The sequence below is a fragment of the Sparus aurata genome, chromosome 12 (genome assembly GCF_900880675.1).
Source record: "Sparus aurata chromosome 12, fSpaAur1.1, whole genome shotgun sequence".
NCBI classification, from domain to species: Eukaryota; Metazoa; Chordata; class Actinopteri; order Spariformes; family Sparidae; genus Sparus; species Sparus aurata.
In genome coordinates, this window is record NC_044198.1 from 15,146,211 (window position 1) to 15,161,077 (window position 14,867).

Consider the following 14,867-nt stretch of genomic DNA (forward strand, 5'->3'; position numbering starts at 1 on the left):
GAAATCACTTATACCAAGATAATGAAACTACATTTCTGCAAAGAAATGTTATAAAGGGAACACTTCCTTACATTTGTAAGCTGGAGCAACGAAATGTTATCTTATGAAAAATAATTGAAACAAATGCCAATCAATTTTCTAAATGGACTAATTGATTAGTCGACTAATTGCTACAGCTTGTGGCCACTATGCTGTAAAACATCATATTTTCTGGGCTCATATTTGGGGTGGAAAAATCATCATGTATAACGATAATAGTGGCTCAAATTGCCAAATGACTGTAAAGCAAAAACTACTGTAGACTTTGACATGTTCTGGTTTTCCCGACATTCAGTGAATGCGCACTCTTAACGTGCACGCGAAGGGAGGACCCTGTTCTTAATATTTGCATCCCGGTGGGTGGGACGTAAGGGCAGCGGCTGTTATAAGGTCTAGTTTCCTGGTCCTGTGACGCTTCACCCTGTTTTCTTGCTCCTCACGGACTCACCAGTCTTCAGCACAGGTAAGGTGAACTCCACACGTCGCTCCGTCATGTTCTCGAGCTGTTCACCTTGTTTCATTTGACGGAGGAGAGCTCAGTTCTGAGGCGGCGGCTCCTCCGTCTGTCTGTCTGTCTGTCTGCAGGGTGTGCCCATTAACTTAATGCCAAGTTAACTGTTACCCAGCTCTGCTTCCTCAATCACTTTTGTTTTACACTTTGCATTTTATCAACGTGATAGTGCGGATTTCTTCGGCTTTTTGAACGTGCAATAACAACTCGAGAAACATAAAACTTGTTCAAGTTTTTCCAGTTCAAAGGAATACCCCCTTTTTCTACTATTGCTCAATTCTGCTGACGCTATAAGTTGATTATCCAATCACATGCTTTAGAGGAAAAAAAAAAGCTGCGTATACTACATAATGCAACTGAGAATGAAAAGTCAGGTAACAGGAAAAAACAGTTGAGTGCATCCAGACTGCTGGACAAAAGTTTGACAGCTTAATGTGAATGACCTTCAAGCCCTCACATCACAATTATTAATTAAGATGTTGGCACTGCTGTGGCTTAAAACTGGAGGTGTTTACCAGAGGGATAACAAGGTAATTTTTTGTGTTTTAAGGTGAGGTTTTCAATGCAAGCTACATCTGCACCGCTTGCGCTGGAGCAACATGATCCTCTTTGTCTTTATTTACAGCCTGTGGTTCATACACATGGTGTGAAGTGTCTGCAGGAGCCACCTGCTCTGTATTTACATCACACAGCACTCAGGTGTGGCCGCGTACCTACAAACAAAGTTCAGGTCCCTCCGTTTGATTAGTAAATGCCTCAGCTGTGAAACTCATGTTTTTGTCTGATAAGTAGTAAAAGCTTAAATTGGGCTTGAGTGTAAATGCAGAGAAGAGTTTTCAATTTATTAACATCCGTGAACAGACTTAACTGGCTTATAACCTAAATTAAGATAAAGATAAAGATGTTCCGTTATTGATCCCCCTTGGGAGAAATTCACAGGTCACACAGGAGTACAGAGGGAGATAACTAGCACCGCAAGAGTAAATCTAAACCAATAGAGACAGTAATAAAGAGATATTGGAAATAATCTTTTAACTAATCAATAATCTTTTAACAAAATAGATTTTGACAAATGTGTGACGACTGTGTTAGTGTCTAAATTGATCTATAGTTGAAGGAAAAAAGAACCTCCCAGTACCTTTGCTCCCAGTCGAGTAATTACAGGTGTGTCCAAACAAACTCTAGCTTAATGAGATTAGCTCCCGGGACGCCAGCGCAGCGGTGGGACACAAGAGAGCTCGAGACCAAATGTGTGTGACAGAAAGCCTCCCAGGAGATTATGAATTGCATACAATATTGATCAGAGGTTAATGAGGGTCGTGCTCAAAGCTCACACCATTTACCACCCCTAAACCTGACACTGCAGTTACCATTCCCTGTTTTTCTCTCTTGCAGCTTTCTGCATTTCCAGTTGGGAAATCTCTCACTCTTCGCACAATGGCAGCGGTAAGTGATACCCATGCACAGTGAAAAGAGTCAACAGCCGTGCAATAAACAACATTTACAATTATTTGCATACCCGGTGGAGGCACTGCTGTTTTGTTGCGCCTGGATTTGAATGATATTGGCCATTTGAATATTATTTTGATGATGTAGTCGGCCATGGTTGGGATTCTCAACGGCCCCTGCAATTAGTCATAAAAGTTATATTGTTATGTCATAAACATACATTATAATCAATATTACCTTTTACGGTTGCATTTTGTCTTGATGAAGAATAATAATCTTCTTCATTACGATTCTAACTCCTCCTGTTTGTAGGAGGGTTGCAACAGTACGAGATTTTCACAGCACAATAACCATGAACTCAGAAAATATCAAAGCGTCAAGATGTACAATATTCAACAACTTATATTTATTAGAATGATCCTTATAAAGAATTTGTATTTTTGGTTAAACAAACACTTATACACACAAACACAACTAGATATGCATATTTTAATAACAATGGTATAACTTAAACTGACATACTGCTGCCACCCTCATCAGCAGTTTAGCTTTTTAAGTTCACGCAAAAGGTCATAATTTCAAATTTCTACATTAAACATTAGTAAAATCTTGATCGCCTTGAACTGAGATTGAAGGTGAGCGCACATAAGCTTTTTTTAACCTTCAGCAGAGAAATGTGAAAACAGCCTTCTAGCATCAAACTCAGCACAAATATCATTCTGCACAGTGAAGGCCAAACATCCAAGTGCAGTAAACAATAAGCAAAACCAATTTTTGAGCAGACTTTAAACCTTATGTCTGTTTTTTTCTTTCATGACCAGATTGGAAACCGTGGTACAGTTACCGAGGCAGCTGGTTTCGACCCAGAGGCCGATGCCCAGAAGCTCAGAGATGCCATGAAGGGAGCTGGTGAGTGATCCAGCCACTGTCATCCAGAAACCATCATTAGCTGACTATACATTGAACCGTGTCATTAAGACACGGGGGAAAAAATGTAATTAGTATTTTCCTCGGTCTCTCTCCTCATCTCCAGGAAAGTTTGAAACCTAAATTCAATGTTGCTCAGCGCCTGTGTTGTCATGGCAGCTTTTTTCTGTTTTCATTGTCCGGTCATCCTGCTGAGAGCCTCCCTCGACACACCGTGTTGAAAAGCTTCCCCTCCACTCCTGATATGGGAGAACATGAATCTTGACTTTGCTGATCACGCAGGAAAATAATAATAAACTAATCTCATTATGGGTTGCTCCGTCCTGAAACCATGTTGGCAGGTGTGTACCACTCCGAGAGGTACATCCTGACAAACATTCAAGCGTGTGTGACGGTCACACTCCTTTCTCATTCAGCACATTCATGGTGAGGAATGTTGATGCTGTTAAGGTTTGCTCACATAATCATCTTCCCCTGACTCCAGTTTGAGCTCTGCTGCAAACAGATGGTTTCTATGACGATGCTAACAAAACATCCGTGTGTTCGGATCATCTCCAGGGTTGCAGTTCTGATGCTTGTTTTATTGTCCAACACTCCAAGGATAGGAATACATGACATTTACAATTAGGGCTGGACAATATATCGATATTATAACATTATCGTCATTATATGCACATTACTTGTGATTATTTATCGAACTTATTGTGTTATTATTTTGTGAAAGCACTGATAGTCACCCCTTCAATATAACTGCAAATATTCTTACCGAGGTATTTGAGGAAAAAATATTGCAATCTTTGATGTTGTTGCCTAGTCCTGGCGTTATGAAATGCTTTTGAGAAATATAAAAACTCTTTTAAATGATTTATAGCTTCTATCGCCATGAAACCTTAAAACATCGCAGTATTACTGTAAGGCCTTATGGCCCAGCTCTACTTATGATTAAAGATGTTTCAGCACCATTTTTTCCTTCCTTTAAAATAAAAATAAAAATTTAAAAATATATATATATATATTATTTTATTCTATTTTCACACATATAATATTACAAAAAACCTTATGATTAAAAGATAAGAGATGTGCCAGGAGAGGTCAAGAAGCCATCAGGCATATAGGATAAACCTTCCCCCTAATATTCCATTCTATCCTGTTGAAACCACTTAAATGTTTGTTTGTTTTATTTTTGGCACATTCCACCTTCCATATGTCCCCTGTCGCCTGACAAATGTAGGCATTCAAACGTGCGTTTAAAGTTACACAAGTCACTTGCCTTATATAGATATTTGCTTCTTGTGCTGTAAGTTGCAATCATGTGTATGGGACACTGCTAGGAAGTATCAGATCGGTGCATAGACTTTCGTACACACCGATACTCAGTTCAGCACTTTAATAGGGGCATTTGCGATAATGGTATTCGTATCATAATGACCCAAGTTACAATTTTAAATTAACAAAATTCTACATCGTGTTTTTTCTTGCAGGCACCAACGAGGCAACCATCACTGAGGTCCTCGCACACCGTACTATTGCCCAGAGGCAGCGCATCAAAGAAGCCTTCAAACAATCAGTGGGGAAGGTGAGAGTTCTGTGTTTTTCATCCTAAATCCACTCACATGAAGCAGAAGAAGCCTTGATGGAGAGTTCTGGCAGCAGCAGTGGAGTTGTCATCTCTTAGCATTTTTCCATTGTGTACTCATCACTTTTTTACTCAAGGTGGGGTTTTGCTGTGTTTACGTGGAGCTGATAGTGTGCAAGTTAACTATTAACTGTAAAGCAGAATTTAATACCACCTGTAAACAAACACCAGGACAGAGAGGGCCTTGTAGTCTGTAGGGAAGGAGAACATTCACCTCCATAAAAAAAACGTACATTGAACCCACAGTGGCATTCTTCTCACTGACTGTTTCTTTGTTTTCCCCATTATATGGATCAATATATTAACTGAAAGGGAAGTGTGGTCTGTGAGTTGTGTTGACATAATGAGGTAATAACCAGCCCACCTCGCTGTGCCTGTTAAGATGTCGATAAAGTTATCTGGAAGTTCCTGTGAGGGAGCTGCAGACAGAAAGCAGAGCTTGTGAGTGGAAATCCTCGCAGGCAGAAAGGGTGAGTCATGTTGCACTCCGGAGACGCCCACATGCGGTCGCACAGGCGAGCTGTGAGGAACAGCTCCTCTGTTCACACAACTGCGGGTCCAGAAACCACACCCTCTAGTGGAGACACCAGTGAGGAAGAGTGGAATGTATGAGGTCATGTAAGGTCCACGCTGGCAGCGCAGATCCCAGAAATAAAGCCAGTACTTACTCATTTTAATGCCAAATATAATCAGCTTTCATTACAGATTCCCCTTCTTGATGAAACATGTAAAGTACTGGGAATGACTGATGGGCGATTCCCCCTGTTAATCCATCTGTCCCAATCCTCCTGCAGGACCTGGCTGATGAACTATCCTCAGAGCTGAGTGGGAACTTCAGGAGTGTCATCCTAGGTCTGCTGATGCTGGCACCTGTGTATGATGCCTACGAGCTAAAGACAGCAATGAAGGTCAGAGTTTCTCATATGCATCTGTCTTTATGGGATAAGTGTAGTGATTGTCAACAAATCGCTTTAAAAATGTCCAGGGAAAAAAAATAATGACATCAAAATTCTCTCCAAATCCTTCTCCTATTCTCCTGTGCCATTGTTTTCTCAGAACACATCAATCAGACACATAGATTCCCTGTGTGATATGTTCCTGTGTTACAGTGAACCTGGGCACTGTGGTTTATTTGAGTCAATCCCAGATACGCCTTTTTTCTGCCTTGAAGTCAGTAAGGCATCAAATGCGTATTAATCTACAGCTGAAAATAATCCCTGACAACCACACAATTTCATCTTTTTGAGTTACTTTTGCTAAAAACTACAGTGCCCAGGTTTTTCAGGATATTATTCAACCTTTAAAAATGATATTAATGCCTCAGTTCATATAGGAACAAATTGGACTGGGGCTTAGAGCCACAGACTGACACATTGCCACGTTTATCCTTTCAAGCCATGTTTCCTTTGGTTCATAAACTTATCCTGTGTATTCACTGTCTTTATATCTTATTTTAATCACATATCCATTTATCACAGGGGGCTGGAACAGAGGAGGCTTGTCTCATCGACATTCTGGCCTCAAGGTCGAACGCTGAAATAAGAACCATCAATGCTTTCTACAAGAAAGGTAATTGTGCCCCCGTCTATCAATAGAATATCTCACATCAGGTCACAGAGTATCTCGGTGTCTGTCGGTCCCATATGAGTTGTGTATGATATCCGATATTGTCTATCAGTGACCAAACCTGACAGATAGACTGTTCTTTGTTTGCAGATGCAGTGACCTCCATTATTAGAAAACAGTGGACGGCGTAAATTATTCATACAAGCCACCACTGCTGGCTGTGTAGCAGTTTATTGTTTGCTCATTTGTTCTTCCATGGTTTAAAATGACAGAGGATGGAAAGTATGTTCAAAGTATTTTCCTATATGGATTTGGTCTCTGTAAATAAATAGTTCTGTTGTAGTGCTTTGTGTTGTCACTTACATGGTCAACATGTTTTGTACAAATTACCCCGGCACAGTTTGATTTAAATGACAACGCAATGAGTGTTAATGAAAATGGATTCAGTTGTAAGTATTTTTTCTCCAAACATTTTTTTTCTTAATCTAATAACTCCTTGTTCCTTTTTCCTTGTGATTCTAACATTAAATCACATGCTCGTGGTTTTTTATCCGATTTGAGTTTAATTTTTGGTATTTAAAGCAAATGTATTGGGCTGCACTTCTACTAAGCAACACTTTAGAAGCAGGTAACTGTCACTTTGTGGTGGCTGTATATCTGTCAGTTTGTGTTGATTATCTGCTCCATAGTGGCCAAAATTCAAGTTATTAGATTGCATGTGTTATATTTTCATTTCTTATTTTTTTCTTTTTTTTTATGGCAGAATATGAGAAATCCTTGGAAGATGCTGTGAGCGGAGACACATCTGGGATGTTTAAGAGAGTTTTGGTGTCTTTACTCACGGTGAGCAAACATGGGAACGTGACCTCTTGCAACTTGGATTAATGTTTAGTAAAAAGTGTATTCACTTCCTTACCTAAGATCGATTCCCTTTTCACATGGAGTTCATTCGTCAGAATTTAAGTATTTTGAACCTCCTTTCTACGCATGGGTTGACTTTGAAAATGTCAGGAGGAACTTGGGGTAAAAAAAAAAATACAGTTTTCAAACACTGTTTAAGGAAGGGGAAGCAAAAGTCACTTCTGCATCATAAAAAAGACATTTTCTCTGTATTTTTTCTGTCTTCAATGCTGTGCAATCCTGTGGGTTTTCTCTCACACTGCTGTGTCTTCTGCATTCCAGGCTGGCCGGGATGAAAGCGACAAAGTGGACGAGGCCCAGGCTGTTGTAGATGCCAAGGCAAGAAGTGTTGAGGTTATTTTACATGAAAGTGTTTGTTTCGATCGTGAAAATCATTTTTTATTTTTTTTTAAATGTCTGTGATGCTAGGAAATCTATGAGGCTGGTGAGGCTCGATGGGGCACGGACGAGGTGAAGTTCCTCACAGTGCTCTGTGTGAGGAACCGAAACCATCTGCTGCGAGGTATTCTTACTGCGCAGACACAGACTGAATCCCTTGAGGTTTATTAGTGTAGTCTGTCATTTGAATATACTTTGACCTTTGACTTGGGGTTAGAGTAGAATGTGTGAATTTTACATTTTACATTTGTAACACTGGATTTGTTTTTTAAATAAGGCCATTAATCGTATGTTGTTTTTTTCCTTCAGTCTTCGAGGAGTATCAGAAGATTTCTGGAAAAGACATCGAGGAAAGCATAAAGAGGGAGATGTCCGGCTGTCTGGAGGACGTCTTCCTGGCCATAGGTCCGTCTGTGCTGAAAAACATTCCTTGTTTCCCACAGAATGTACTGAGTATTCATCCATGTTAATGCAGACACACTGGCTTGTATCACATTTTTGTTTCTCTCTACCAGCAACGTTATGTTTTCTTCGTCAGCAGAACATGTTTTATGAAGTTGTACAAAAAACACAGTTGCAGTTAAAGCGAGGGCACATTGTCCACTATTTAATTGATCTCGTATACAGCAGGTCTCACCAAACTTTTCCCCCTGGTGGGCAAAAACTGAAGGCTAATAGTGCCTATCAACTCCTTTTGTATTGCCTACAGATTCAAAATGGTACTCGGATCCCAAGTTCCCTCTATTGACTGACTTCTTTCGCAAAGTCTCATTCTGACCGCCATATTCAAATGACGAAACTTATGAATAATTAGGGATACAATCAGTGCAATCTAATACAGTTACTCTGTAAGAAATTAAATATTGTGAAGCATCACAGAGATGAAGTTGTTGGAGCTGTATTCCCTTTTTTTTGTGTCTGTGTCTCATGATAGAAGCTTTTACCTTTTAAATCATAAGGCTTATGAACATTTATATCACTGAAGTTAATGCATTTACGTTGTGACAGCATTACACCTCATGTGTCATTTGTTTTTCTCTTTCCAGTGAAATGCTTGAGGAACAAGCAAGCATTCTTCGCCGAGCGATTATACAAATCCATGAAGGTAAATATTTCATGCTTTTAATGGAATAAGCCAGCAGGCTGATGTTATCATACTGTATGTTGTGAAAAGAAGCAGCCGTGGCAAAGTCTAGTTCTGTATAAACAGCCCTCTCTCCCTCTCTCTCTCTCATCAGGGGCTGGGCACCACAGACAGTGTCCTCATTAGAATAATGGTTGCTAGGGCTGAGATTGACATGTTGGACATTAAGGCGGAGTTCCTGAAGATGTACGGCAAGACTCTGTACTCCTTCATCAAGGTGAGCCAGGGCGGGGAAATACTGCAGTCAGCAAAAGCTTTCCAATGCATCAGCTGTGATATCACATTAATCACAATGATAACAGGGATTCCTGCGTTGATCTTAACAATCTTGGAATCTGTGTAAGGATATCTCGCTGCACAGTTTGTTATCAGTTTGGCCTCATGAGACTGATCACACATATTCCCCACACTGGTCCTTTTGAAGTCTCACTGATCTTTCTCTCCCTGCGCAGGGAGACACATCTGGTGACTACCGCAAAATCCTGCTGGAGCTGTGCGGAGGCGAGTAAAAGAAACGTCAGAACAACATCTGGCTCTGTCTTCACTCTGCAGACCACATTATGAGCTTTTTTTCCGTTGATGACTTCCTTGTTCTTACCTTTTCCTTCTTCCATGGCTTTCACATTTCACCGATTGACCACAGTGCCTTGTTTTACTGTTTGTGTTGTAATACCAATTAAACCAAAGAGCGGTGACCTTTTACACATGTCTCTGTTTTTGTTATTGATCCTGCATTAAGGGTTAATTAATGGTATTAGTTAGAGAGAGATATATGCTTCCTACATCTTTAAGTGCCTAAAAGATAAATGTTATTGGCTTCCCCTCTGGGTCCTGGTACAGCACAACATTTTCATCAATGTCCATTCAGTGAAGTCCATTTGTTTAATTGGTACCGGTTCCTGATTTGTTGAGTCAGCCCTTTGTTATTTGACTCAATCACATTAACGGGCTGCTAGCTTGATTTGGGAGGCAGTAAAGTGTGCTCTAATCAAGTTAAAGAGGGTGTTCCATAGCTCATACAAACTTAGAGCACCATCCCAGAGCAATAAGCCTTGATAATAATTTGCAGCGGTTGTACTCAAGGTGACCACCAGGTGGAGCCAAAATAGCTCTCCATAGGGTTTGTTTTGAAGCAGCTGGGAGCTCAGCAGTGTAGAACAATCTCTCAGCATCAACTTTTTTTTATTGAGCTGCAAAATAAGACTCATTTGCAATGTTTCTCTCAGTAAAAGTTTAATGTTGAATATTTAGCATGTTCTTCCACTGACTCTTCTCTTTTGTGCTGGTTGCCACCCCCGGGCTCGCAAAAGCCTCACAGGGGGTCGTGTAACCCATTTGGTTTTCAAGGGGATTAAGTAAGAAAACTTGGATACGGTAGGCTCTGTCTCTGAGAATCTAATTCATACCTGTGAAGAAGTGTAGATAATAAATGACAATAGAAAAAAAATCTCATAGGATGCGGCCACATTGAAGACCTGAACAACAGCCTCGCCCTGAATTACAAAAGTACACAATTAAAACAATGAAAAAGCTAAGAGAACAATAGCAAAGTGTCAGGAAAAATAAAACACTGACCTTGTCCAAAAGAAGCCTGTTAGGTATGTATGATTGTAAAAAAAAAAAAAAAAATGTAAAGGAAAACCAACGTACAATATAGACAGAAATTAGTATAAAAAGTTCCTTAAAGTATCAGGAAGACTCTTGTTCTGCTGATATTGTATTGAACTTTCTGGATAATTGTGCCGTTTATCAGTCGTGCTGCACAGTTATTGTTATATATTGAATATGATATAAAATATCCATAAAATATGTCACTCAGTCGGGTTTGTCAATAACTTAATGATAGAAACAGGGCTCCCTGAAGGGATATAGGATGGAAGCCTCTGTTTGAACAACATGTGCTGTATACAGACTTTAAAATAGAACCAGTTTAGATCTAAAAGCAAAACACTCACCACTGCTGGCTGTCCTCTTTGTGTGGTGCCAACAGGAAAAAGAAACAACATTGTTGAGCCCCCATCAGGCTGATCGTTAACCAGTCAGATGAGCTAATACAGCCATTTATGTCTGTCTGGGAGGGGCTGCCACCCTCTGTGGCCATCTGGAGAAAGCTTCATGTAGTCACTTCAGAGTATTCAGAGGTTTTCCCAGTAAATGTGAAGTCGTTCCAGGCACCAGAAATGATTAAGAAAGAAGAAACACTTTATTAATCCCCAAGGGGAAATCAATTATTTCACTTCATTATACAGTTCACACACACACACACACACACACACACACACACACACACACACACACACACTCCATAGACCAATCAACTGAGGGGAGAGAAATTAGAGTGATCTAACAACAGGTGTCTCAACATCTGCCAAGATTTCATACTCAAGTTATGACAACTTGACAAAAAGATCTTTTTTATATCCAAAAGGTCAAAGGATGACTTCACTGTGACATCATGTTCTGCAACACTTCTTGCCCTGGTTCAACATCATAACTCAGGAACAGAACAGGAGATTGTGGCAATATTTCACATTTGGTCCGATGCTGATCGGTGATTGTGATTATAGAGATCTTCTGTGCTTGAGGTGGATGGGATGGAGGAGGGTCTCAACGATTTTGCACTCAAACGACAGCTGACAACAGCAGAGAGGAGGACAGCATTAAACTTTGATGGCCACGACATGATTGGCCGGATGTTTTAGTTGTGGAAAAATCCGGTTGGTTTAACTGAAAGAGCCGTACGCCCATCGACGGTTGATTAATTAGTTGGGAGGAGAGAGAGATGGCGAGAGATGTGAACGAATGAAGGTTAAGATGGTCTTCCTGATTGAACTTCACTTGTCCCTTCGTCCTTACGAGCAACAACTACAGCCGCCATTAGACGACATTATTATAGAAGAATAGAATTTGTTTATGATTCAAATAAATTCTTTTAAACGGTTAAAGAAAGAGCCCTCTGCTTTACTGGGTCCAATATAAAACCTTTTTAGGAGCACCTTCGTTTCTTTGAATTCTTGGCATGAAGAAGGTTCATTAGACAAAAAGGGCATTCGTGCTTCATTGTGTTCAATAAACGTGGTCTAATGAAAGGAAACATTTTAAAAAAAGGAGAATGTTTCAGCAGGGCCCCCAGAGAAATCACTTTCTCTATCAAGTATTCTTGATGATAATGAACAGAAAGATTCTAAGCTATTTATTTAATATGTCTCTACACTCACTCTTGTAATAAAAAAAAATATGTTGTTCTCCGATGTATGAGATGCGCAGGAAGTCCTTGATGAACACGGGAAAGCCACAGGGAATAAAGTAGTGAGACAGAGGAGGTACAGCAAACAAGTACCACAGCATAAGGTTACACAGGAAGACACTGTGTTCCTAACTACTTTCACGGCTTAATGGTTATCCCCTAATAACCCTGAATAACAGGAAGAACATAATATCGCAAACATTACCATAGCAACAGACATAAAGTGCACGGCAGAGCAGAGAACACACCTGCTTATTGTGTGCGTGCTTATTGTGCGCTCAACTCTGTGGCTGGTGACATTTGTAGGTGGTAAGCTCTGACACGGCGGCTCATTAACATCAGGAACACAAAGTATGTCTAAAGGCTGAAGCTATTGTTCACTGTCAAGTCAAAGGAATGCCCTGGCGTAGCTTCATTATGTGGACGTGGATGTATGGAAATACGACGCAGGAATAACAATGCATGTGTTTTAAAGTTAAACTAAGTTAGCTCCCACGTGTGCATCACAGCACGATGTGGTGGCAACTTAAATGTAAAAAACTAAGAATTGGCCACCTGTGACCGCTAACTGCTTCTGACTATAGCTGCTTTTAGCCATTTAGCTCAATTAGCCTTGCAGTTTTGGTGTGTACACTGCTAGCACACTAACGTTCTGTTGAAGGTAATTTTGATAGTTCTTTTTTACATATGGCCCCTTTATATGATAAAGGTTAACCGAATATGTAACAAATTATGTTATTAACATTTTAGCAGTAGCTCTAGTGATCAAATGTACCTGTTCCTGCTAACTGGCTGATGTTAGCCAAACTCAAACTAAGATGTCGCTGATCTGATTTCACATGATAAAGTAAAATAAAAAAGTCAATTCCTTTTCTTAAAGAACTGAGACGAAATGGTGATCACCTCTTGTGAAACGTATATCAACAAATAAGTAAAATCACGGCAGATTCTCTTTTAAAAATTTAAAACTGTATCAACTAGTCAAGCAGAGAGGAAAGTGACAGTGTCTTCTTTTAATTGCTCTCACAAACCAGCAACACACATTTCCTCCTTACCTTATCATCGAGACGTCAACATCTGAATACAGTCTGGGGTTGCTGGGTCTGAAATGTGATGTGAAAACTCAGGTGGCAAAATGGTCCAAAGGACAAAAACCATCAAGGTGCCATGGAGGAGAGTAGAGCACATGGAGGACAGAGAAAGGCTGTGAAGATAACATCAAACAGAGGACAGGCAGTTGTTCTGATCACAGGCGACAGCAGAGAGCGAGGGAAGGTGGTGAGAGACCGCTGAAGGTTGCAGCGTTGACCCTGCAGTCCACAAGACGATGTAAAGAAGAGGTGTACAGAAGATGGGGAGAGGAAGCCAACTGTAAGGCCTTCAACCACTGCAAAAACCTGCAGCTATTAAAGCGATTATTATCAAAAGAGGAAACTGTTTTCTATCGTTTCAATTATGAATCAAGGCCAAAATCCTGACTCTGTTGATACATTACTTTTTGTAATACAACACTGACTGCCAACAGTGGAAATGAAAGCCTTTGAAAAGCAGGCGTCAAACTTCACCACGGGCAGCAGCTGCAGCGATGACGGTGAAACTGACAACGGGTGAAAACCAAGGGCGAGCTGTGAAAAACATGCAGAGGGGAATAAGCAACATCAACAACGGAGCCAAGAGAATTTGCTATTTTTTCTCTGCTGGATGATGGTCAAGGTGCACTGTGTAGACAAATGCACGCCCAGCTCAGACTTGACGTTCTCAGAAACGTTTTTTCAGAAGAAATTACACCCGGAGAAGTGAGAGGGGAAGATGTAAAACTAAACTGAGATGAAATGGCATGAAATGAGCAGATCGGGTGAATAATGACAGAATGAAGAGGAACCGGGAGGATTAACAAGCTGCTACTGACCTTCGGAGGTTTCCTGAGAGCGTGTGCCTTTTTTCTCAGCAGACGTTATGAGTTTTTTCACTGCAGGAAAAGTACAAATGTTAATAATGACATTAACAACTATTAGATCAATGTCACTGCACAATGCCAGGAGGGAAATTATGTTTCTCACTTTGTCAGAATGTGGCCACACTGCTGATTTCACTAATTAAAAGAGCGGGGAGGACAGAAGTGTTTTCCGCATGACAACTATGTTTAGGACATTTAAATGATGTGAGAATTTACGGCTCTCCTTGGGCATTTCAGAGCGCTCGGTGCTTGCCAACAATGACGAGCGCTGTTTCTGTTCATCACATTTGAATATCTGATCAGAAATACAGAGTAGACTGCTGCAGAACCCTGGGTGAGTTTGAGTATTTTAATTTTGGGGCTTAGCTGCTTGTATCAGCGTCTGTGCTCTACAGGGACACCGCATTCAGTAACATTAGATCACAACCTAGTGTTCAATAAACGGGGTCTGATGTGAATCCAGCAATGCAGAGTTGCTCTTTTACTTCAAAGAACTTGACAGTTATGTCATGTAAAATGTTATGAAAGGAGGGTTTACTTGGAAAAACTTCTACATGGCAAAGGCCATGGTTTTTTTTTATCATTAAGTATCATTTTGAAATAAATGTAAATCTTTGGAGTAATGGCTGTAGAATAACGACACCATTAGCGTTTAGATTGGTTTCCTATAAACCTCACTTTCTCTCTGCAATGACGAAATCTCCCAGGAAAATGAGGCTGATTGTCGTTCAAGTCAGGCTGGCAGCCAGGCACCATTTCTATCTGCTTTCATGACTCCATTACAGACTGACTGAATGAATAAACTCGCACCTTTTTTTTTTTTGCTGTGTTGTTGGAAGCTAATACTCTGAGGAAAATTGAAAATGATCCAGTGGTCTTTGCGGCAGCGGCGCCGACAATAATAGCACTTGGAAACGCAAGCGGAGAGAGTTATCTGTTTCTACTTTATAGTGCAATCAGTCGCACATAATATTCAGACTGTGAGGCTGGCATTTTCACTGAATTCATAAACTTGCAGTGATACCCTGTAAACATTGGGTTTGTCATAGTAAGAAAAGCACAGGTGTAACTGATGCGGTTAACGTTAATGAT

General features: G+C 40.4%; 1 protein-coding gene across 1 annotated transcript; it reads left to right on the forward strand.

Annotated features, from left to right (window-relative positions):
• Nucleotides 1–360: 360 nt before the first annotated feature.
• anxa4 (annexin A4) lies at nt 361–9,273 on the forward strand. The gene is made up of 13 exons (XM_030436805.1): nt 361–502; nt 1,946–1,996; nt 2,821–2,908; nt 4,408–4,502; nt 5,357–5,470; nt 6,041–6,131; nt 6,892–6,971; nt 7,311–7,367; nt 7,458–7,551; nt 7,737–7,832; nt 8,474–8,532; nt 8,666–8,788; nt 9,024–9,273. The coding sequence occupies exons 2-13, from the start codon at nt 1,988–1,990 to the stop codon at nt 9,078–9,080; spliced, it is 963 nt and encodes a 320-aa protein (XP_030292665.1). The 5' UTR covers nt 361–502; nt 1,946–1,987; the 3' UTR covers nt 9,081–9,273.
• The last annotated feature ends 5,594 nt before the right edge of the window (nt 9,274–14,867 follow it).